The sequence below is a fragment of the Myotis davidii genome, unplaced genomic scaffold (genome assembly GCF_000327345.1).
Source record: "Myotis davidii unplaced genomic scaffold, ASM32734v1 scaffold1, whole genome shotgun sequence".
In the NCBI taxonomy this organism is placed as follows: Eukaryota; Metazoa; Chordata; class Mammalia; order Chiroptera; family Vespertilionidae; genus Myotis; species Myotis davidii.
This window is the reverse complement of record NW_006294681.1, coordinates 4,165,269-4,190,955: the sequence shown is the minus strand read 5'-3', so window position 1 is coordinate 4,190,955 and position 25,687 is coordinate 4,165,269. Positions and strand designations below refer to the sequence as shown.

The following is a 25,687-nucleotide window of genomic DNA, read 5'->3' as shown; positions in this document are numbered from 1 at the left end:
GGGGTGAGTGATGGACGCAGTGCCAGTTTAGACCAGCATTTTAGAGAAGTGATACTTGAGCTGAGAACTGACTGAAGATCTGAGGCAAGAGTATCAACAGTGCGAAGATCATTGGGCGGGAGGAGGGTGACAAAAAACTAGTATGACTATAGCTCAGTTAGGGGCAGAATAGCATGAGCATCCTATTCATTGACGTGTGTGAATAATGCATGATGGAGGGACAAGAGTTAGGAGAGGAGGCGTTAGGATACCATTAGTATAATCCAAGGGAAGATGGCCTTTGAACTATGGTGGTAGCGGTGCAGTAAAACACTATGTGGGTAGCTGCCAAATAATACAAGGTATCCCCAAAAAGTATACACACTATAACAGCTGATAGCTCAATTTAAAAAATGAAATGTATTTTAATAAACACTCTCTTTGTAATTATTCAAAGTGTATATGTCCATTTTGGGGGACAGCCTATATATTTTAGAGGCAATTCAGTCAAGATATGTTTGGAGTAAGGGAAAAAGATGAACCAAGAATGAATCCTAGGTTTTGGGTTGAGCATCTGGTATGGACAGTGATTCAGTTCACATAACAGACACTCAGTGAAACTCTTCACTCCAAAAACATCTCCCCCACTTCTCCTTGTCAATAATCAATCATTTCTTGAGATCCTGTTCAAATGTTACCTCTATTAAGTAGCTTGCCCTGATTCCTCATGCCGTTTTATAACTCTGTTATGGTTAAATACTGTCCTTTGAAATGTTGCATGCCTTTTTAAGTACACAACTCATTTTACTACACACTTGAGGGCAAGAGCTAGTCCCATAAAAATTTTGCTTCCTCACCATCAACATGTAGCTAAGTTCCAGTTTCTCTGGATGGTCCCAGTTTTAGGCCTAATCATTATTTGTTACCTGCTTCCCTCTCAAATTGTATTGGTTTGAATGATAAATTATGTAGTAATCCTAAATTAGCAGATGCCTGGTACCACCTAACTATTATAAGAATGCAACACAAAAAGGAAAAATTGGGGTTCCACTTTGGAATCTGCCAGATTCCCTGGAGCCCTAAGGGAAGAATCCTCTGATACAGAATCCAACCAAAGAGTCAAGATGCTCAGAACTGCAGAAATCTAAGCTCCATTTACAAGTAGGCAATGAAATGCAGAATGATGGGTTGCAGATATTCAAAGACCATGCCTCAGACATCTTGCTTTTTTAGGTACCTATGCATTTTTGGTATTGTAATTCTGTGATTTTTCCACTGACATATGAAGTTGCAAAAGATGTAAGAAGGAGGGATTTCCAAATTCCACTGTATGTGTTAGAGTTGTTCTCACCTCTATATTTTTATACTAAGCAGAAGTGGGGAGGGTTTGAAATAAAACTCCCTGGTAACTGTCAACAGGATTACTGTCTGGAATACTCGTTCGAACATTCTCAAGGCAAAGAACCCATGACCAGGTTTATTCCTTGTCAAAACATTTGTTTGTTCTCCCCTGGCCACAACCCTAATCACTTTCTCAGCACAAACATGTTATGCCTGAGTGGCATCTCCTTCACAGCTTGGACCAAGAGCCCTTTGGGCAAGATTTTTCCTTCCCGGGTAGAGGGCGGCCCTGTATTCATGCAGGAGCTTATCCAATAGACTATAATAAGGAGAAGCTACTATTTTATGCATCATACAGTTGTCATCGAGGTGCCTGAGGAAACCCTTTTGTGATGCGCGATTCAGAGTTACGTGCATTTGTCTCCCAATAGATATTTGATAGGTTGTCATTAGCAATATATTTTCCCCAACATTTTGAGAGATTGCCCAGGGAGATTTATTTCTCAATTTCTCCTTTTTCTGGCCTCTGTAGGCAGCTATGCATTGGCGTCGTTTCTTTTCCGTTTACTTTGCTTGTGTTTTTTGATTTCACATCGTATGGTCATTAGACGATAAGGGAAGATGTGAGGCACTGTTGGGCCGTCCCTTCCTTGCTGTTGAGCTCTTTATTGGCAAGAAGCAGCTTCTGGATCTCACACATGGAGGTGCCTGAGCCACAGCCACAGCCCATGTCAGCTGGCCCCACTGTATGCCTTTCACCCTTAACAACAAAGCCTTCAATGGCAAATTCGATGAGAACTTCAGAGGAACTCAAACTCTCCACTAGTCATCATGTTGTTAAGCCACAGAGAATAAGAATCTATTACCTTTTTAACTGAAAAGAAAAGGCCAAAATTTTAAGTGAATACAGATAAGAAAGCATCTGTTGCAAATTATTTTAGTAACATACAGTACAAAAACTTGATTTTTTTAAAATAAAACCTCACATGAAAATAAGAAAATTGCAATATTAAGGTACATTCAAGGGAAATTGGCATTTATTACCTGTTTATTGTGTATTTATTGTGGATGAGAGCCTCTGATGATTGGCCTACTTGTACTATCTCATTTACCCCTCATTCCAAGAAGAGGAATTACCACATACTAACCATTATCTCCATTTCACAGATGGGGAAATGGCTGAAATACCCTGTGACAGGTTCTGCCACCAAGAAGGGTCCACCTTTCTAATCACTGGATGATAATGGGAAGTTTGGGCTCAGCGAGGTCACGTTTGGGATTCTCTGGACTCAGACATCCCTGCTTTCAAAATTCTTCCCATTGCACCAATGAAACATACCAGTATTGTCACGGTATCATTTAAATTGCCTTGTGCTCTGCGAAGTAGCTCTTTGCTATCCCATGTTTAAAGGACTATTTTTCCTAAATTTTAGCTTATGTCATCTAACACTCAGGTGCCACTGAACTGTGTATTGGCTCCTCCACATAGGCAAAGATGATGTGTCCCTTCCCATAGCTGTGGAGACCATGCATCAAAGCACCCTGGTTCATTTCCCTACCCTGGTAGATCCATCCTAGACCAGACCCTGTCTGGGAGACCCTCCGGAGGCAGTTGAGTGTCTGGGTTAACTCAGACTGTGAATCATCGAAAATCTCACTAAGGCAGACAGGTTCAAACCCAATAGCTCCTCCTCTGAGATAACTGAGCACAGCCTTTGCACGTAAGGTAACTTTCCCATCAGTTTCTGGCCCCACGAGGGGATCTCCATAGTACTGCTCTCAGGCACGGGACATTCCGTAGGCTGGGTGAGAAGAACAGGACCCTGACATGGAGAGTTTTGAAAGTCACACTCTGGCCCTTCCACCCTTCATGCACTAGCTTTCTTAGTCACACTCCAGGGTTTATCAGGGAGGGCTCTGAGCTCATGGGAGGGGGCTCTGAGAACACTGCTTTGGTGACCTCTAACCCTAACCCCAGCCGTCTACCTGTCTGACCTGCCTCTGAGTCCTCAGTCCCTCCTGGGCAAGATAAGGACAATGCCACCCTCTCCTGATGTGATTATGGAGGAATCTGTATGTGCCTGGGACCTGGCAAGAGTAGGTGTTCAATAAATGCCAGCATGGTCGTTCTTAGAACCTCCCATGGAGCATGGACATTAATAACTAGAAGAGGAATGACAGGCAATGTAAGGAAAACCCAGCTGAGCAGCTGTGGGGCTTCATTGGATAATAAAAGAGGTGACATGAAGCACACTGTCTGGTTTTGCTTCAGGTGTGTAGACTCATTTAATCCTTATCACCAACAAGGGAGGTGAGAGATGAGAGGTGAGAGAGTAAGGCACAGAGAGGTGAAAACACTTGCCCACAGTGTCATGCAGCCAGTGAGGAGTGAGGGTCTAGGCAGGGTCCAAGTCCAGGCTGCCTTACCCCAGAACCAGCTGGGAGCCCACCACTCGCATTGCTGCTCAAGACCCCAACACCATTGGTCAGTTTCTGCAGGTGACTACCACACTCCCTGGTCAACTGAAGAAGGGTACCCAACTTGAGAACTTGATCTTACATGGTCTCACATTTCCACGTTTCATGTTTGTAGTAATCCTCGTCTTCCCAAGTGAACTGTCGGCTCCTGGATTCTAACATACAACATATGTAACACTCAGCAGATCTGAGGCACAATGAAGACATCCAAAAACGCGTGATGAGTGGGGTGAAATGTACAGCAAAGGGCAGCTTCAGAGAACACAGTGCCTCCTGTTTGCCAGGAAACAAGGGCTAGCCCCACGTGCTGCTCTAATGAGGCTGCTTTGGGGAAAGCAAAAACAACTGCAGAAACAAAAAGTACCCTAGGTAACACAGAAGCTGTTAACCAAAAGTCCCAATTTGCATCTGCCCAGTGGAGGAGTGGCGCTTGCTGGCTACTGATACTCGCAGACACAATCAACATACAGATGTGTGAATACATATGTTCATGTAGAAAAAGAGACAGAGGGATACATGAATTCAGGTGAGAATAGCATACTTTTAGTCACCGTGAAGAATAGTTACATGGTCAAGCCTGACTATCCTCCTTTTCCTGTTAATTCTTCAAGAATTATAAGATATGTATACTGCACAATAGAACACAATTACTTTAAATGCTAATAATTTTGTCTTTTGATAGTTGTAATAATAGATCCTTTATAAAACTACCATCTCAAGAATTGAAGAGGAACTTATTTTTCATTCAGAGCATTTTTAAGTTTCATAATGTATGGAATATGGTCTTATTGCAACGTGGTAAACCATTGTTTATGTCTGCTGGTTAGCAGAGAATGTGATTAAATATGCAACACATATAAAAAACATAAAAACTTTAATAGTGTAAAAATGTTTTGGGGGTTAAATAACTTTTATTAGGAACAATCAACATTTTGACTGGGAAAAATCCTCCTTAAATGTGAAAGAATATAATACTCTTAACAATGCTTAGAAAATGTAGCAAATATTGAGACGGTGTCTTGCCTATGAAAAATGGAATTGCTATCCTGAATTACAAAGAGTTAGATCCTCCTGTCAAGTAGTACTTAGATTTCCCTGGGGAATTTGTATATGCCATTAAATTCTGAGAAGTTCAACTATCAGTTTTGTTATTATATATTTATCAAAATGCTAAATATATTTATTAGGTGAAGGACAAAGGATCTTTTCTCTGGATTATTATGGCATTTGTGATATTTTCAGAGACCTCAAAGAGGAAAGGTGAAACTACTATTTTAACGGCCACATGGTCGAAGACCCTCAGCACTCCATGCCTTTTCTCCAATGGCAGAGAAAAGCGTTATGAAAGGCTAATGTAAAAAGACAAACATTGTGCTCTTGTAGGTCATGCTTGTCCACATAAGAGAACTCAGAGCTTTCAAACTGGAAAAAAATAAAATGGAAAAAAAACACACAACAGAAAACAAAACAACCACCACCCAGATCTACTCTAAAATGTTCCCGTATGCACTAGATAAGAATAGTTAATGAATAATGAAGGAAGTGGTGTCTTGAAATGAGTCTGGTTCATTGTTCTCCTGAAAAGCACTTTAGACTAATTCTCCTATGACTCCATGACTAAATGGGTTTATAATACAACATTTCAATGTTAATAATCTATTTGCACAAACCAACCAAACAGCAAGTCAAAGACTGAATCATTTTGCAATAAAACAAGAAATAAACACTGGTCATATGGGCCATATAATAGACATTAATTATCCACATTGCTCCTCCTGCCCCAAGATGTTTCTTTAGAAGTCTTGTAATTTTACTCCATAAAAAAAGCTCTATTCAGAAAATATAAGTATTCATCTAAAAAAGATCAACTATGCATTATAATTAATTTTCATATACATTAGCTCAAGAGTGATATGGGTTAGGAAATAATTAGTAGTAAGTTGATTAAGTATTAAGGCTACGAGATTAGATGGAAGTTTGGGGCTCAATTCATTTATTTACATTGGAATTATTATAGCAGGCTAAATGCATTTAGACCCCATGACACATGACATAATGTATTTTTAAAAAACTGGAATACTTGTATCAATTTAGAAAACTACACAATCGCTTAGAAGTGTCAGCATAGAAAGCAATAATGATCCTGTACTGTCTGGGGACAATATATGGGTTTCATGGGGGACAAATGAGTTCATCTATTTGATCATAAACAGTTAATGAGCTCCTACTATGCGCCACGCTTATATAATATTAATCTCAATAATTTCCATAAGAAAGCCTCGGCAATGAAACCAAGTAGGCTCTCAGGGTGTCTAGGCTCACTTCTCTGTAAAGAGCTTACCAGGCAGGGCAAGGAGCAAGACACATGCCTTCCCACAGGGAGGGCATGTCCTGAGTGTTGATGCTGAAAAGCAGAGAAGGACAGAGACCAAGGAGAGTGACACACGGGAGGTGCTCAGCTCAGGACCTGATGTATAGTCAAGACTTGACACATGAAGTGTTCTGATTATTATTGGGGGTAGAGGGGTGCGTTTGGCACATGAGTTGGACCTGAATGAGGAGGAGAAACAAGCGAAGAGCACAGAGTTGGTAAAGGGGGAGGGAGAGGGCGGCGGGCCGGAGGCACACGGCAGATGGAGCCCTCAGGTGCATGGTTTCTCTGCTGAACGGGCTTCTGTTTTTACTTGTTGCTTATCCTTCCCCCTCCCAGCTCTTTTCATGCAGGTTCTGCGCTGCTTTTCTCAAACTGCCCCCTCAACACTTCAGGAAAGATTTCATTAACATTTTGGAGGTTCCAGTGAGTGACTGAAATCTCATTGCCTGGCCCGGAGTCTGTCTTATGGGCCCACTTAGAATGTGTTTACCCAAGGACAATTAGGAGGATATAACTATATTTTTCTTCCCTTTCTTTATTTGCTCAGGACTATTTAAATAATGGATACCCAAGCAGAAAAAAAGAGGACTTGAGGAATAACACCATAATGGCCTTTCCAGATGTTTGCCTTTAGGATGTGAAATGAATTACATGGAAACAAGATGGAGAATTGCTGGCTAGATACCGATACAGCAAGAAACACACCCTGGGAGTGAGCAACGGGTCAAAAAACTAAATACGTCAGTAATCGATGATGTTATTAAAGAGCCTATCATCAAGCGTCCATGTAGGGGGTGGAGAATTACTTGAAAAATTCAGAAATTAATCAGAAATCTCAAGCTCTGCCTCTCCCTGTGGTCGGCACTCCTTACAATCACAAATTAAAAAAAAAAGAAAAAAGTTAATTTGATTGAAAAGTATGACCTTTGAGGAAAGGTTCAAAGAATTGGGGTTATTTGGGCCAGTTAAAACACAACTATGGGATTGACTTAGTAAATGTCAAATTCTTGAATCAACCGTTCCCGAGCATTCAGATGTCTGAAGCAGACATAGGAGACTGAAATTGCAGTGAGAGATTTTAGTTGAACTTTAATAAGGAACTTCCTGGAAGAAATCTAAATCTCTTAGTGCAATTTAGCTTAATGTTACAAGGTTAATTAAACACAAACAGGCTACCAAGGAAAGTTGTGGAATCTTGGCTCTTCCATAGAAAACCACATATCTTAAATGGTTTAAGTTTACTCCTGCCTAGAATGAAGAGACTGGATTGAGTAACTCCCCGAGTTTGCTTACAGTATATTATGCAACTAGTTTTATAGATTTTTAACTTCTTGCATGCATGGGCGAGGCACAAATCCATAAAGAACTCCAGGGTTAAAGAAAAAGTACAACGAGCCCCATATACAAAGTGAATCTTGAGTTTTTTACTTGGCATAAGAAAGGAAAAGCGTTATTTTTAAATTGGCTCCTTTCCTGAACACTATTAAGGAGAGCTGTGGTTGGGAGAAATATTTTATTACAGCACTAAAAGATAGTCCCCAAATCATTAACATACTGAGTCCATTGAACTACTTATCAATACCACATTCAAAGTAGTCTGTTTTGAGCAAAGGAAGGGCTTAAGTAGAACTTAACAACTAACCACAAACAACACTTATTTTTGGCCTTATTAGGAATTTGACATTAAAAAAACCCAACCCAAACCACACACTTTTATTATATATAGTCAAAAATAAGAACAACAAAAAAAAACAGCCAATTTTTTCACAGTCCTAAAGTGGTTTAGAACATTGCTCTCAGGTGCTGTAATGTTAAAAAAAAAAAAAAAGATAAATTGTGAAAAAAAAAAAGGCTGTAATTGCTAAACATTTGATGAATTGTAGCATAATGCTAAATAATCATTGTTCATTTTTTTTTCTGTCAAAGTGGGCAAAATCATTTCTTTTTATTGCTTTCCCCCTATTTTTTTTTTAAAGAAACACACCACAGTGACATCCGATCCATTTTAAACTAATGCCTCTATTATTTCATATCTAAATGGAGCTGACGTCATCAGCTCTTTCGTGTCCTGAAAGATATTTTAGGTCCAGTCCATGGTTCCATATTTTATGCATTACATGAAATAAAGTATCTCAGGATTTTGAAAATATTTATTTTAAAAATAGCAATCAAATTGTCTGTAATCACATTTTCTGCTTGGCTTTGAAAGCTACATTATTCAATATGCCAGTGGTCCTTCCCATAATGGCAACAGATTAGAAATTCATGCTGCTCTCATACATCTGACTTCCTTGATGTAAGAGCACTCCCCCTGGACCCGGAGAACACTCCTGCTTCAGTTTTGTTCATCCCGCCCGCTACCTACTGAAGTGATGGTTGTCAAAACAGTGGAACAGTGGCCTTTGAATGCAAAGTGTGCCATGACTGAAGCAAAAAAATGACAATAAATCTGAATATATATATTATGCTTGCCTTTGTTGCCTGGGAAAATAAGGCATTGGGGAAATAAACCCCCCAATTTTATTGCTTTTAACATCTTTTCTTTTTCTTTTTTTTTCCATTTTAAACTCCAGAACTGGAAATTCGAAGCATTGAAAGAAATTGAAATCTCCTTTGTTGCCTTTTCTCATTGTAAATTTCCTATAATGTGTCATTAGGAACCACACTCTGCAAAAAGCCCAGGTTCTAAATGAATCCTTTCTGTGAGGCCATTCTAAAACTTTGCACGGTTTTGCTTTGTATGAAAGAGCTTCTGTTGACTGCACAAAGAACAAGCCATCGCCACATATACGCTGGGCAGCGAGGCTTGGGTGACTTTATACAAGGTTGCATTTTGCCTTCCACCAATCCATGATTAACCCAGCAGTGAATGGACCAGAGTGGAGAGGAAAGGGAGAGGCTCTCGATTTCGGTTTGTAGGAACCAAAGGATTTTTTTCCTGAAACCACGAATCGTTAACGTGGACATCTTATCCTACCTTTCTCCCCAAACAGCCCTGCAGTTTCTTCGTAACAACAGGAAAACACTGTTCTTTCTCACAAAGCAACGTCACTTCTTCTTAATGGCAGAGTAACATTTTCCTCCCCAAAGAAAGGTTCTATTCAATAGATTCAAATATCTTAATAACAGAATAGGCTTTGGGGGACAGGTAAAATACTGAGGAGCCAAAGTGACAGTAGGAAAAATTACTAAGGCACTAAAGTGACAGGTTGGGTGAGTCGCGACCCTGCATCACAATTGTGTGGTCGATAGAGAATGAAACACAGGAAAATGCTAGCCCTGTGAAGGATCTCAGCGATCAACTACTCTTGTGGTTTTCCATTTTCTTGGGTGATGGGTTAGGGGGGTAGAATCCTTTGTTCATGGGAACTTTTACAAGAAATGTGAACAAGTGAGATGAATAAGAGCAACGCCCCCCGATCCTGGCTGATTCCTGGCTTCCCCTGGCTCCAAGGAGCTCAGCTGGGAGCCCCTCATCTAGCCCAGCCCTGCTGCTATGGACAGGGTGCCATGCGCGGCCCATGGCTAACAAGCTTATCCAAGGCAGAGCCTGGCTCTCTGGACTCTCATTCGAGTGCTCGTCTAACCGTACTCCACTCCTTGATCAGTTACCCACTGTCAATTGCCCACAGGGGAATTTTGAGAAAATGGAACTTTTACATATTGGATCATGAATGGCTGTTTGAGTTGGACCTGGGAGTCAGAACTAATTGGCACTTATTCGACAGTATATACTAATAGAAATTCTACCCTGGTTTATAGCCGAGGCTTGGAAAATAGGGGCTTTAAGAAAATGGAATCTTTTTAAAGTGCCAGAAATCTAACTTCTTGCAGACTCCTGACTGACTACCAACACACGAAATGGCACAGGCAAGAACATACAGAAAGGAAGCGGGAAGGAGGGAACTGTGCTCTCTGGATGCTTCGCCCTCTGTACCTGTTTATGGTAAATTTTAGAAGGCAATCTAGATATTCTACCCTGGTGACCTTTCTCAGAAAGAAATTCTCACAGGCTGTATCTAGCACCAAGTGCAAGTCAGGCACTATTTTACAGACATGAACTAATTTAATGCTCATGACATTGTGGGATTAAATTTCTTATTATACCAATTTTATAGATGAGGAAACTGAGGCACAGGAACATTATATAAATTGCCGAACGTCATACGGCTGGCAAGTGACAGTGTCAGGATTTGAACTGAGGCAGTCTGATCCAGAGATGTCAATTTTAATTATAATGATATGTAAGGACACTCAGTAAAAGTAGAGAGGCTTCTTTGGTTAATAGCAGGCTCACTGCTGTCTTTTTTTTTTTTTTTTTTTTTTTTTTTTGGATAGGTCTGAAGAAGATTGAGGATTAAAGTATAAATAACTCTTGGAAAATCTTCCCTCTCATGCATTTTAACTTCTCTAAACGAGTCATACAAGCTTGCCTTTCATATTTTATTTAACAAACTTATATAATATTTCCTATGGGCAACTACTAGTCTAAGCAATTCTGACTCATTTGCCCCCACGTGGTAAGGATTATTATTATCCTTGTTTCAGACAAGGGAGCTGGGGTATTTGCTGGCGGAGCCACTGACTAACTCACTTAATCACTGTGATCCTCCATTTTCCATTTGTGAAACTGGGGTAATATACTCATTCAGATATTGATTTCTCATACGGAATACGTTTTTATGTCTAATATATTAAACATTCGTAGAAAATGCTTAAACTAAGTGAAATTGAATCACTTATATTGCCACTGGGGGCAAGGGCAAGAAAATTTATCTTTAAAATAAAATCTCAGAAGAAAACATATATAACAATTTATCTTTAAAATAAAATCACAGAAAAGATTATATTATATATAATTACATTATAAAAGTAATAACATATAGGACATATAATGATGCATCTATGTTATAAACATTATAATAACCTCTAAAATATATAGAATATCTAAGTGAGAACTACAATATTTGACCCACCTATGTGAAAATACTAACACAAAGAAGCAAGCACCATACTAAGAGCAAATAGTTCAGCTTTAATAACACTGAAGAGCTTTTGGAAAATAACATTGGAAAGAGTTGCTCATATATATAAATATCTGTATCTCCGCTCAAGGTGGTTTATATTCGCTGGATTTTAAAACTTACAGCAAGATCATTACATAGGATCTGCAAGTGTTAGCTTTCCTTGTTGTTCCCGTGTTGTAGGTGGCCTTGGGAGAGGAACTCAGGAAAAGCACTATAATTTCTAGGTGGGCAGCATTTGCATCCTGATTTCTGTAGCCATTATTTCCTTGTCTCTCTGAGCACTGACCTAAATTCCTAAATTGTGCACTATTCATATATTTCAACAATTGGCAAACCGATCAATAGTTGGTTGTTAAATTCTGTGATCACATTAGCAATGAACAAATTGCTACAGAAAGAGTTTTGGCCAGATGTTACAAAGAAGTGTGAAGAGAACACTTTATAGTCCTAAATTTCTTTTCAAAGAAAATAATCCCTCAGTGCCTTTTAAATGTAAAATACGATGATATGAAAGGTTGTTCATCTTTAGATCCATATAGAGTTGGGAATGACGTGAAAACAGCTTAGCAGCCCATCTTTCTTTTCACACTGTCACCACTCTGTGCACCTCCTCGACACCTCTGGCCTGGCTATGACAACAGGCTCCTCAGACGTTCCACACCTGCAGTTTCTTACCACTGCTATCCATCCAGGGAGGCGCCAAAAATGTTTTCTGACAACACCGCCCTGACTGAAAACAGCCAGTGAGTTTTTAGACTCCATCATATCAAGCCCACAGACCTCTGATTGGTTTTTGAAGTCTTTGGTCAAATCTCTCAACTTAAAATATCTAACCTGCTTCCCAATATGCGTTTTCTCGTCTCTTTACTTGTCCAAATCAAAACCATCTTTTAAACCCTGACTACAGTCCTACCTTTTCCACTAAGTTTTGTAAACTCCCAAACCAGATTACTGTAATCCAGCAGTTCTCAACCTGTGGGTCTCGACCCCTTTGGGGGTCGAACGACCCTTTCACAGGGGTCGCCTAAGACCATCGGAAAACACATATATAATTGCATATTGTTTTTGTGATTAATCACTATGCTTTAATTATGTTCAATTTGTAACAATGAAATCGGGGGTCGCCACAACATGAGGAACTGTATTAAAGGATTGCGGCATTAGGAAGATTGAGAACCACTGCTGTAATCTCTTCCAACTAGATACCCCTCTGGGGTTCATGTCCAATAAAAGTGAATTGAGCACTTTGCTTGGTCTCTCTCTAATTACTTCATGTCTCACTCTAATTGTTTCCTACCTGTTCATGTATATTTTTTTCTGTAGTTTATAAGCTCCTAAGAACAGTGACCATGCCTTATCAATCCCTTGAGCCCTTTCAAACATTCAGACCTTGGTAAGACTTAAAATATACACTGATGAATGGCCTTCTGGATACATGACGGCTCAAAATAGGGAGGGAAGAGGCTCCTTGTTTCTCAAAGGAATGAGTAGACTCCAATCAAGTTGACCCTTCCTACTTAGAATTCTATTGCAACTTTATAGTGTATCAAACTCAGGCTCCTGGAATCCAGCCAGAGATCAAAGCCTTGAAACAGCGTTTTTACAATAGGTTTAAACTCCAAATCTTTCTCCAAGACCACTCTGGCTTAAAAAAATTGGGTTTAATGAACATTTAATGTTAGAATCAACATTATTAACTAGACGTATGCTGTTCAATATAGTAGTTATATAGGGTACATGTGGCTGCTTTAAAAATAATTAAAATATAATAAAATAAAAATTAGCCTTTCATTCACACACACTAGCCACATTTAGAACACTCAGTAGCCAATGGCGACTGTTTTTGGACGGTATGGATAATAGAAAAGCCATTAGCACAGAAAGCTCTACTGGACAGTGCTGAAGGCTAGCTGAACTCTCACCAAGACCTGGATTATTTGTTGGAGTAGCTTTGCACTTACGGTATAAAGTGCTAGGATCAATTCTGTGAGTAGGCAAAGTAGATGCCCACCTCACAATGTGGTTTGAGAGGTATTGGGAAGGCTCACAACCCTTGTTAGGTTCTCCTGGCCAAGAATTGGAACAGCAGGTTAGAGCTTCATCACCTTAGTGTAGGCCAGCGGTTCTCAACCTGTGGGTCGCGACCCCTTTGGGGGTAGAACGATCCTTTCACAGGGGTCGCCTAAGACCATCGGAAAACACATATAAATTACATATTGTTTTTGTGATTAATCACTATGCTTTAATTAGGTTCAACGTGTAACAATGAAATTGGAGGTCACCACAACATGAGGAACTGTATTAAAGGGTCGCGGTATTAGGAAGGCTGAGAACCACTGGTGTAAGCCAATAAGGGCTCCTCTGCCTGGTGTTAAATGTTCCAAGGGAAATACCATGCCTACAGGGAAATACCTAAGCTCGTTTTGAGCATTCAGTTGCGTGGGGACAGCATAAAGAAATGTTGGATGAGCTGAAGCTCCTGAGAGGGTAAGAGGAAAGCACAGTGGAGGAAGGGTCTGGAAAGTGGTGTGCTTCACAGGTGTGACTAGGTCCAGTCCTGAGCACCATTTGAGAATGGAGTGATTGCCAAGGATGGCAAATCTGGGGCAATCCCAGATGCATATTTACTAAAGCTGTGTAGGCATCTCTTAAAGAGTAAATGGTGTATGGAGAAGGTCCGAGGAACGCTAAGTAGGTAAGTTATAGAAAGGAAAAGTTTGGGCACTTAAACTGTATGTTTGAATATCTCATTATCCCTCCTATGGCCAACTTCATTAGCACTATGAGGGAGGAGCACAGTGGACAAAACTGATATTTTATACACCGTATGCACTCTTCCTCTCTTCAGTGAATGTGGGTTCCTATGAAGGCATGATCTGGGTGCCTACTGACTCATGAACTGGGTCTGAAGACTTAGCCCCAAAGAACAGCCTGTGATTGTTCAAGGTGACTGCTTTGAAGTACACTATTCAGACTTACACATTTAGTATGTTCGTTAAAAATTCATTCTCTACTTTCTTAAGTCACAGTTAATGGTCTCAAGGTAAATCTAGACAGGCAAATATAACATGAAACACTGAGTTTCCCACCACTGCTAGTACTGCGGATGGGTTCTCCCCTCTTGGCCAACCAGCTACCTGCCCGTCCTTAGAAATCTTACACTGTTATGGCATTAGACTCTGGGCTCCGTTCCCTAAAAACACCTCTGTGGGGTTTCTTTCAACTCGACTTCACACACAGGAAAACCTTCTTGTGGAAATCATTCAAGTTGATATATCTCCAAATGACTTAGGTAAGTTGATCATATGAAACATTTTTTTAAAATCAGAAACAACATAATATGAAGAAGTTAATAAATGTGTTCATTGTGAATATGACAGCATTGTTCAGCGATTTGCAAAAATACAATAGAGTTAGTTAGACTGGTAAGTGATTGAAGAACGGAAACGAAAGAACGCTAACTCAAAGTCATTGTTAACCCTGGAGAGAGTTTTATGATGTGGTAAAAAGCTCTGCCCTTAGCCATATGCCACTGAAAAGATGTTTCAGCACTTGTGATATAGACAGAGAAATTAAGTTTTCTATGCCATAAAAACCAGAAGGAAGGATTATATGATAACGTCAGGGATGTTCATCAAAAATACAGATCCCTGGACTCTGGGAATTTAATCTGTGCTAGTTCGCTTGATGATACCCATTCCCACTAAACTTGAGGAACATAGAACATTAGAAGATCCAACAGGTCCAATACACTGAAACACATAGATGGGATACATTTTGATTGTAAGAATTATACCTCCAAAATAAAAATGAAAATACTTATGTTGCTTCCTTATTATATAAATTTGAGGAATTTGAGCGTGGAAAATAGGGTAGAAAGGAAGTTTAATAGCAGTTCCTGTTCAGATGGGAAGTCCTGCTCCTGTGGGGAGGAATCCCGCACTGGATGAGAGGTAGCACCTTTTAAGATAACTTTTATCTGAAAGCCGGTAAGATGGTTAGGCTTTATAAGAGAACAGTCAGTGTCAAAGAGTATTTAGTGCTTTGAGTTATAAATATGCATAATCAAACATGTCATGAATTGATTTTGCCTAGACTTAAATCTAAAATGGAAAAGTGCTTCAGGATTTCACAGGACTTCTGGAGAACATCTTCCGTAGCTTTAAACCTATTTCTAGTTTCAGAATGCCGCGTTATTATATGCAGAGCTTCTCGCATTAAATTCCACCTTGCCCCCACTATGTCCCTTACCCACCCCCCCCAATGGGTAAACAGGTTCTTACCACGGAAATGGAGTTGGTAAGCAGTGCTCCGTCCTGTCCCAGCATGTTGGACACGGTGATTTCAGGTAGGTCCATGTTTTGCGGATGAAATGGTAGCAGGCCATTATGGTTCATTGGGTGACACAGAGAGTGGTAACCAGTTTCAACTTCATTCAGGTGCACCAGCGAGTGGTCGGGGAGGGAAGGAGGAGTGATCGGTGGGATGTTGAAGTCCTCGCTTTCCAGGCTCGGACCAGGATAGGACTGCAAAGACACAGAGTGATATTACTGCCAATCGTTACTTCCTTTTTCTCATTATGAACAAGATCACACCCCCTCCCCCTTCAGAAATTATTACTGGCAGTATTATGGATTCGGCAAAGACATTTCAAACACTCAGATTACCCTGCTGCCGTTTCACTACTATGCACGGAAGAAAATTGCCTCAAAGGCACATCCACTTCTCATACAAGGAGTGCTTCCATTAGACAGTTTTATTTTTCAAGAAACTGAACACAAACAGATTTCCAAAGTCCCATTAAATGTTTCCAGAGTTTTAATCTCGCTTAATACCTTTTTCATAAGAATTGTGGGGAAGGAAGGCAATTTATAAAGTTAATGTTTGATCCAACATGTTTCATAAGACTCCCTACTGCTCAGATCACGAGATGTAATAAAGTGAATTCCAGAAGTTCTGGGGCAATTTGCTTTTGGGTTTTGAAAAGCTACATGCTCACAACTGGCAAAAGGCAAGTAATTAGTAAGGAAACAACTTAGGCAATGTGGCATAAGTGTGGTTGCATAGAAAGTTTGAGATATGAAAAAAATTTCACTAAAAACGATTTTTATCACAAGAATTATATCATTAAAGTAAACATAAAGTTAGTTCTTTTTATTTCTGACTATTCAATTTATTTAATTTATAAAAGTTAATGTTTAGTTTTCATAAATAATATTGCAGTCACGTAAATTCAGTCCAGCCAATTCTGAAAGGCAAAATTAACACACATTTCTTATAATACTAACTTAGAAATAAAAGTCACATCAGTGAAATAAATAACAACATAGGTAGGACTATTTCACATAGAAAGTAACTTTAGATAAAAGAGGAAGGGAGGGAGCATAAAAAGGAAGGAAAGATGACATGAAGAAACCCCTGCCTAAAAATGGAACATGGCAAATACTGAAAATCTGAGAAAGAACTGAATAATAAAATATTGCTATCAATTAACGTCAAGACACAGTGATATTGAGCAGGTATCCTGGTATGAAAGGAAACAATTTTGGTCCAGATAATTTTTAGCAAAGCCTGTCTTTCAAATTAAGCGAGTCTTCACAGTGTTTGAGCGCCTGGGTAACAAGGACTCGTTTGTCTCACAGCACAGCGCCTGCTGAAGTGTGCAAGATTGGAAATGAGCAGGCAGAGGGTAGGAGCCAAAGAAAGTAGTGTAAGGTATTCATTGGGTGTTCAGCCAATACGCTTCATGCTCCTGGGTCCAAGAGCCGGGGGTTATTTTTTCCAGATGGCGTCTATTTGTCTAACAGAAAGAAAATCTTCAAGTTGCACTTGCTAAATGTTGTACAACTTTTGATATATTTGCTTAGGTGCTGTCAGAAGACATGATGAAATGAAGAGCTACTTGGAACATCTGGAATGGAGACCTGGGCACACAGAGGCACGTGTAGGTTACAGGCTGGGGGTATATGAAGGGAAGGTTTGATTCATCTGCAGATCATTTCTCTGAAATCGCCAAAGTTCTGCTAAAAACACAAACAAAATCACCAGCTCTAAAAGTTCAATCATTACTTAACCAAAGTTTCCCCTTTACAGCATATCTCTCTCATCTAAAAAACATATTAGTGCTTTATGTCAAAATTATAAGATTGATTAAATTCCCACTATGTCATCTATTTTAGACCTTGTGGCTTATAGATCTAAACCATCAGTTCTGGTACAAATATTCATATAAGAAGCATAAAAGATGTGAAATTGGGGGAGGGAGGCATGGAGGAGAGAGGAAACATGTTTATTAATTTTGATTTAATATAAAACACTGTATTGAGTCATTGACGATGCCTTCATTTAATCCTTACAATAATCCTTTGTGTAGCTATTATTACCCTGATTTCCTGAAGAGAAAATTGAGACTCAGAAATTAAATACCTTGCACTAGACTGATAAATATTCAGCCCACTACATATGAGGGATGAATGTATGAAGCAGGAAGGCATTTTGATGCTGTAATATTTACATAAGTATTTTAATTGCTAATATTTTATTATGTAGAATGATATAAAGTTGCCAATACTCAACTGTTTCTGATGAACAAAATTTCATAATTTAAGAATTGGTATTAACATTAATATCAGATCTTTTCTTATCCCAAATTCCACCCCAATGCTACCCCACTAAAATATTTACTCTATATGAGCACAAGAAATTATAATTTGTCTTTTTGTCAATATTTTAAAGACTGAACTCATTGATACATATATTTTAAAAAGTTAATTGGTATCTCTTTGAAACTTTCCTGGACAAGGCACAATTAAGGCCAGCAATAAAGGAGAAAGATGTTTTATAAATGTCATTAAACCTCTGAAAAATCCATGGATATTCTACCCATGGTATACCATAAAATTGCATTCTAGAATTTTTCCAGTAGTTACATCTTAATTTGTGGTGTTCTAAAGGAAGGTTTAATTGGTATCGTTTTACATTCAGTGATAACAATTATACTGCAATTTAACTAAGCTATATGGTTTGCCTTCATGTAATCACACATTAATGTTATTTAATCCATGCATTTATACACCAAGACCACAGATTCCACAACTTAACCAGTAATAGGCAGTTATGTGGATCAAGAATTTTAACAACATAAGGTTACCTAATAGTTTCTGTTCTTTTTGTTCAAAGTCATGGTATTCCATAAGCCTACTAGTATTACAGTGTAACTGATGCCATATAAAAGCATCATGGCAGTTGTATAAATGTCAAAATGTCACAAAATCTATAAAAACTTCAGTGACAGACTAATTGCTCTAATTCCTCAACAATGATTTCTATGGCATACCATCTTTATTTTGATTTTTAAAAACTTAATAGAAATGTTTGACTTAACAGTAAGTTATACATTAGAAACAATTTGCAGTTTTGGGAGGAATGTATTAAATAGGATATGATTCAATATTTCCCCTTATTTTCTGTGAAGCTGCCTGGTTAGAATCAGCGTTCAGTGTTTGTTGAATGAATTAACAAATGAGTCACTAAATGAATGCATACATGAGTGAAGGAATACTAAAACGACTCTTTAAAGGCACAAAGTGTGTGGATATCCCAGTGTTATTCCATGGGCTTGAATACGCATCTTGTATTCCCGAGACTTTGCACTGGTCAGTTGATGACATGGTATGTAACGTTCATCTCTCAGCATGTCAGGAAGCAAAAAATATCCTGTGAGAGATGTAAAGGCTTGAGCAGCCGGAAGACAGCTGGGGCAGAGAAGTTTGGTGCCCTTCTCTGGCCATTGGTCTGTCCCCTAAAAATGGCTTGCACCTACCATTCTATAGTGACAGAGGTCCCAGAGGGTTTGGGTCTTCCTGGCTCTTAGAAGTTGTTGGAACCTAATCCCCATGCAGGTAGAATGTCAGCTAAGGACTTGGTGGAAGCCTTGGTTCCATATCAGATCTCATGGCCCATGGCTGGCAAAGGGCCTCATTACACAAGTGGGCATAGAGGGCCTGGGAGGGTACTCTGGTCATAGAAACAGGAACATTGGTGGTGAGACCCGAGGCTGAGTAGTCAGAGAAGGTGACACAGTGGGCCTCCTGCGCTTGTCTACTGATTCGGGGTTCTTCTCTGACTTGGGCTCATGTTTCTCCTGGAAGTCTCAGTGAGGCCAGGAGTTGAAAGGTTCTTTCGTTTTCCAACTCTCTTGGGACCAAAGATCAATTATCCTACCCAATACCCTTGCCTACCCCATGAGACACAGACAAGGTTTTTGTTGTTGTTCTGCTTTTAAGCTGAGTTAGGGACCCCCAGTGAGTCAATCCATACCCTCTAAGGATCTATGCTGAATGCTGGAGAACAGGTGTGGACCTTCAAGATGGTATCATCTTTCTATCACCCTCTTACCCTTCCCAGTCTAGAGACCAGACTTTTACCAGCAGTCTGAGCCATACGGCTTCCCTTCTCCCCAAAGATTGATAAAAGTCAATGTTGACCATCTGCACAAATGGAGAGAAAATATTTAGGAATCATGGTATGAAATTCAAGCTAATACTTTTAATGTTATCTTGGATCTTCACCATGTTAAAGAAAGGTAAATTGCAAATAAACATGCAAAATGATTTGCTCAAAAATATAGCCAGTCTGCAGGATCCAAATGATTAAAAAACTTAAGATTATATTATTGCTACATAACCAGATTCTCCTTGATCTTAAGCTACTCACTGGTCCTAGACACAGGAGAGTCTCATCATATTGCTGGTGCTGGGATATATCATACACTGTGCACCCCCGTGTGTCCAGAGAGCAGGAGGCAAGGGTCATGGAACATGGGTTGGAATGGGCTGTACGATCACAATCTTTGGCGAATTCTGGAATATATATGAACTTTTCAGGACCACAAGAGGACTACTGAAAGCATTAAAGTAGTAATTTCAAAATATAGCATAATCTTCCTAAAGAGAGTATTTTTCTAGTTGTAAAGATGGATTCAATGACTATTTCAAGTAATTTTCTTAAATGCTTACCATTGGAATTCGCATATTGAGCTTATAAAGTGCGACATCTTTCTTGATGAGAAGGAGATGGATTTTGGTCTGATTGAGGGGCCTCATAACGATTCCCTCAGTGACTGATAAGAATGGCCACAGAGCATGTCGGAAAGAATTGAGGCTCTGGAGTCCAACAGAAAGGGACTGCAGCCCGGTTCTTTGAAGCATTTATTTGCATGAATTCTTAGGCAAGTTCTCACTCCTTGTGAGCCAAAGTTTCAAAATCTGCTCTATGGGGTTCTTATGAGCATTGAAAACAAAAAACATAAGATAGTTAAAGAGCCCAATAATATATGTCTGCCACAAAGAAAGTTCTTACCAATGGCAGCTTTAGCATAGCTCCAGTTATTGTTAAATGGGTTTATGTATGCCAGAGATGGGTCAATACAAGAGAGACAACTATGGACAGCATTGGAGAGAATTCAGACAGCATTATAAAGGAATTTCAGTACACTTGCTATTGATCACACCTCTCCTATTGAAGCAAGGTGTACATAACAAATTCACCGAATTGCTCCCCATAAACAGCTAGGATAAAATTTCTCCTTTATTTTAAAGAGATTAAATTATTGTTTTGAAATGAGAGGATAAGAAGATAGTGGGAAATGGCGAACAGACGAAGGATGGCGATGACCTCACGTCCAATGTGCTTTTGCAGAGAATTCTGCTGGCAGATCAGCAACTCGGGCTGAGCAGCTCCTGGCAGTTCCACTCCTCTCCTCCCAGGCAAAAGGCTAATGCATTTGTGAACCAGAATTTCAGTATCTAAGTTTGCAACAAAAGCTATCCTTTCTTGCTGTCTTGTGTCTGTAGAGAGGCTACCTTCCCTGAGAGATTCCTGGCAAGGAAGTCAAGCTGCTAATCAGAGGGATCATTTATCAGGCGAGAATCCAGAGATGGGGTTAAGAAAGTAACAGCGGGTCCTTCTGGTGTGTTTTGATTTGATCTGTTTGGAAGCTTCTCCAGTCATTAGGCTGAAGTCATTGTCCTGCCCCATGTCCAGCCTGCCCCAGCCCCCTTCGGTGAAAGAGGAAAGCAAATTTCTCACCTGGTTTCTGGAAGACCTCATTCTGTCTGTTTAATTACACACTCACATGCCTTTTTAATCGCATTGCTTTACGTATGCCATGACCCGAGTATCCTGTTTACATTATTTTCTCTTTCTGCAATCCACATTTCCTTTGGCTACAGCCTGTTCTTATTTTTTATTCTTATTCTACATTATTACATCTGGAAGTGGGATGTTAATTAGGCTGATGTTTCTTGGGACTACAGAAAACTCTTGTTTTCATACTGTCTAAAGAGTGTGTTAATATATGCTGACCAGGAACAAATAATGGGTAATTTCTTCTGGCCTTTAGCTTTTCTTCTCTTTTTAAAATCTAGTTTCTCCACCAGAGAAACCTTGCAGTTGTGGGTCGCTGTCCACATATTGCAATCATTATAGAGAGCACTCAATCTTTGGTGACAAGAAGTCCCATAACTCAGAAGAATTTAAAAATATCATCTTGTACATATCTTTAAGATATGTGATGGCTTCATGCAATCATGCATACACTAAAATATGGCTATGGTTATAACATTGTAAAATATGTTTCTCATATAGCTCTTTATTTGAAAGATAAATAAATAGCACTGCCATCAAACCTATACCAAATGCCTTAATTTTTAATCTGCAACATAATTCCTCCAAGTCCATGATAGAAAAATGCCAATGTTTAAACATGTTTCATCTTCTGTTATTGAAAATTCTTGTAGCATGATTCAAAGAACTGAATAGAAAGCAAAGTAAACTAAGGGATTCATTAGATAAATAATAAACTTCCTCTGTATGTTTTCAGAAGTTAAGATATTGCATGTAATGGTAATTTCTCTCAAAAGAGTTTAAACAGCATATCCTTTTCCTTTTGAGGAGACTTTTAGAAGCAGGTAGTTTTCAGATTCTTTTGTCTCTGCGTGAACAAGGGTTGATCGCTGGAGACTATAATGTATTACTGTGGAAAGCTTCAGTCTGTTACATAAATCATTTTAACACTCAGCAAGAATTGTTCAACAGTGCCATTGATGTGCTCAAACCAATGATCCTGCAAACAATTTTTTTTGTCTCTCTTCACGTGTTGGACAATAGCAATAAATCATCTTCATTTAAAAACACACAATGTGCTAATTTTTCAAGCAACAGTTATCAAAATGCAATTTTTGGGGTAGAAAGTACATTTATTTTATTTGTGCTCATCGATGTTTGTAAACTGTGTTGAGTAAAAGGGAATGGCCGCCTCGTTTTCCACGGAAGCATTTGCCGTGCACCTACTATGTATAAGGCAACTGCAAAGTGGGACTTGAGAGCCAAACAATGATAAGATGCAGTTTGTTGCAAAGGAAGTGAATTAGAAGAGATATAAGTATTTCGGTTCCCAATAAAGAGCAGGTTCCAAGTGCCAGGCTTAGTAATATCAGAGTGTAAATAAAAGAGGAACGATGGGACGCTGGGATGACGAAAGGATTGTTGTAAGCAGATTTACCCTGACAGCAGGGCCTGGAGATCAGACACTTCTGCCACGATGCACTAAGTGATCAAGGGAGGACCACACAACTGACAAATGATGGACTCCAGACAATGAAGCAAGGAGGTTCAACAACAAGGTGAGGTCGTTAATCTTCAAGAAAATGTCAAGGGCAAGATTGGTTTCACCAATCAAAATCTTTTAAAAAAAGAAAAGAAAAACACACACACAAACTGTGGGGTACTGGACCCAAGGAAAGCCTTTCCTGGGTGTCATTTTTTATTGGATTACTAGAGGCCCAGCCCCATTCCTAGATCGAGGTTGGCTGGCCATGGGGAGGGGCTGCAGGTGGTTGGGAGGGGGGCGATCGGGGCCCCAATCAGGCCGGTTGGCCGCTGCAGTGCGTGTCATAGCGACCAGTGGTCTGGTCGCTTGGCTTATATATATATATATACATGGTTTTTCAAAACCAGGGAATAAAGTTCGAATGGGATCAGAACACAGTGTTAACTTGATGCCACCCCAGAGATGGCTGACATTGGGCTAGGATTGGGTGAACTTGGACCCTTGAGGTGGGATTAACGGGCTGAAGCTTTGAGGATCAGGGGTATCTAGGCAGGAAGCCAAGTACCCTCAGGGCAGGGGCAGGTGGGCAGCACAGTGCATAGTCCTGTGAATCATGACCCATGCCAGGGCCACCTATCTAGGGACTTCCAGAAAAGTCCTTAACATTTACATATAGACCTTGCTCCTGCCACTACTCATTCATGACACTGAAATGGGGAAGAGATGTGTTTCCTCACAGTATTATTTGGGGTATACACGAGTCTCTGAGCTGTAGTTTTAGGGGATATTTTAAAACCAAGTGTTGTGTGCAGTTGTGATAAGGACCTGTTCTCTGGCTAAAAAAAACCCCCCCCCCCCCAAAAAAACCCCACACATATTAAAAAAAACCCAAACAAACAAACAAAACAAGCTTCTGGGAAACAAATAATGTACTCTCCCCCCCACCCCCCCACACCCACAAACCACGCACGGATGATTAGGGAGAGCAGACAGAAGAGCAGGCGTTACTTCTGAAACCCTAATGGGGGTCCAAGTATGTTCTCCCGGTAATAGGTCATCATTCCATATGCAGTGTTTGAAGGGGATAATTAAGACATTTACATTTAAGTGTTTGGCATACAATTTTATAAATGCAGTCTACAGTTTTTTTTAGTTTTCCAAATGTTTTCGATTCTCACATTCAGTTCAAATATTCTGAGATTTAGCTTTATCCTTTTCTTGCTTCATTTTATAAATAATCCATGTTAGCCAGAAAAAAACGAAGAAAATATACATGGAAAAAAAACCAAACCACTCTTAATCCGACTATTCTGGGGGGAAAAACTCACACTATTAAAACATGTGTATCTTTCAAGATCTTTTCCATTCATATTTTGCTATTTTGTTTTATTTTTAAAAGTAAAAGTCAGAAATGAAACATGGAGCTAGAAATGCTCCATGCAAAACTCAGTTCGTTTCTTCATTTAAGTAATTTCTTAATTCCTCTAAGCCTCAGTTCCCCAAACTGTAAAATACGGATGATAAATATTTTTCAATTAATTATGGGTATATCAGGATTAAATAAGATAATACAAATAATCTGAGTAATATACTGGCTCATAAAAGAATCCGTAAATGTTAGCTACATTACTATTACACTGCCATATAATTTAATCTGATCACTTAAAATGGATCATGAATAATTTTCATGTCAATATAATCTACATTATTGTCTAATTAGCTGCAAGTTACATCATTGTGTGCATGTTCTATAATTTATTCTATCAGTTTCCTATTACCAAACATTTAGGGTGCTTTTTATTTTTTCCTGTTAAGAAGCACGCTGTGATAAATAACCTAATGCATTTATTCCCTTAAGATAATGTTCTAAAGTACTACATTTATGTTCAATGGAATCACAGAATATTCACTCAAGAGAAGACCTCAGAGACAATGCTCCCACTTTACAGATGGCAAACAGAGGCCCAAAGAGATTAAATGACTTGCTTGTATTTCGAGAACTAGTTGGGCAGAGGGGAAAACTATAACAGCATTATAAATTTGTTTCTTACATTTAATAATTAAATAAAATGAATTTAAAAAATCATCACCCCAGGATATGTTTATTGATTTTTAGAGAGAGAAGGGGTGGAGAAAGAGAAAGAAATATCAATGTAATAGAGAAACATCGATTGGTTTCCTCTCAGGCACCCCCAACTGGGGATGGAACCTGCAACCTGGGTTTGTGCCCTGACTGGGAATTGAACCAAGATCCTTCAGTGCATGGGAGGATGCTCCAACCAACTGAGCCACACCAGCCAGGGCCATTGGATTTTAATATACTATTTTAAAATACTTAACTGCTTTTGAGCTTTAATAAATTATATATTTTAAAAAACGGAATTAAATTGATTTTTGCTTGAGGTCAGGTTCTATTTGCTAAATCATATGCAGCAGACAACAGGGAGTTGAACTTATAGTGTTGGCCTATTTTTCTAGAGACATAATTTATATGTAAAGTAAAAAATACATGCTATGGCCATTCTTTTCTTTTTTGTCTGTTGTGTGGAAGTCAGTAAATGTTGGCCTTGTTAACTCATATTCTTTTTTAAAAAGCATATTTTATTGATTTTTTTACAGAGAGGCAGGGAGAGGGATAGAGAGTTAGAAACATCGATGAGAGAGAAACACCAATCAGCTGCCTTCTGCACACCCTTGACCGGAATCGAACCTGGGACCCTTCAGTCCGCAGGCTGGCGCTCTATCCACTGAGCCAAACCAGTTAGGGCTAACTCACATTCTTCACAAAGGAGCTAGAGTAGTGGAGGAGGGGTCCTAAGCAGAGGGCCTGGTCTCTTGGTTTGGCTCTTCCCGCGAACAACTGGCCGGGAAAAGGAA

At 39.4% G+C, this 25,687-nt stretch overlaps 1 protein-coding gene across 1 annotated transcript in view; it reads right to left on the bottom strand.

The window, feature by feature from the left end:
• The window catches only part of TOX (thymocyte selection associated high mobility group box), a 147,249-nt gene that overhangs the window by 112,486 nt on the left and 9,076 nt on the right, over positions 1-25,687 (bottom strand). Inside the window, exon 2 of the mRNA XM_015567423.1 lies at positions 15,483-15,725. Coding sequence (XP_015422909.1) covers positions 15,483-15,725 — 243 coding nt within the window. The remainder of the gene's footprint in view (positions 1-15,482; positions 15,726-25,687) is intronic.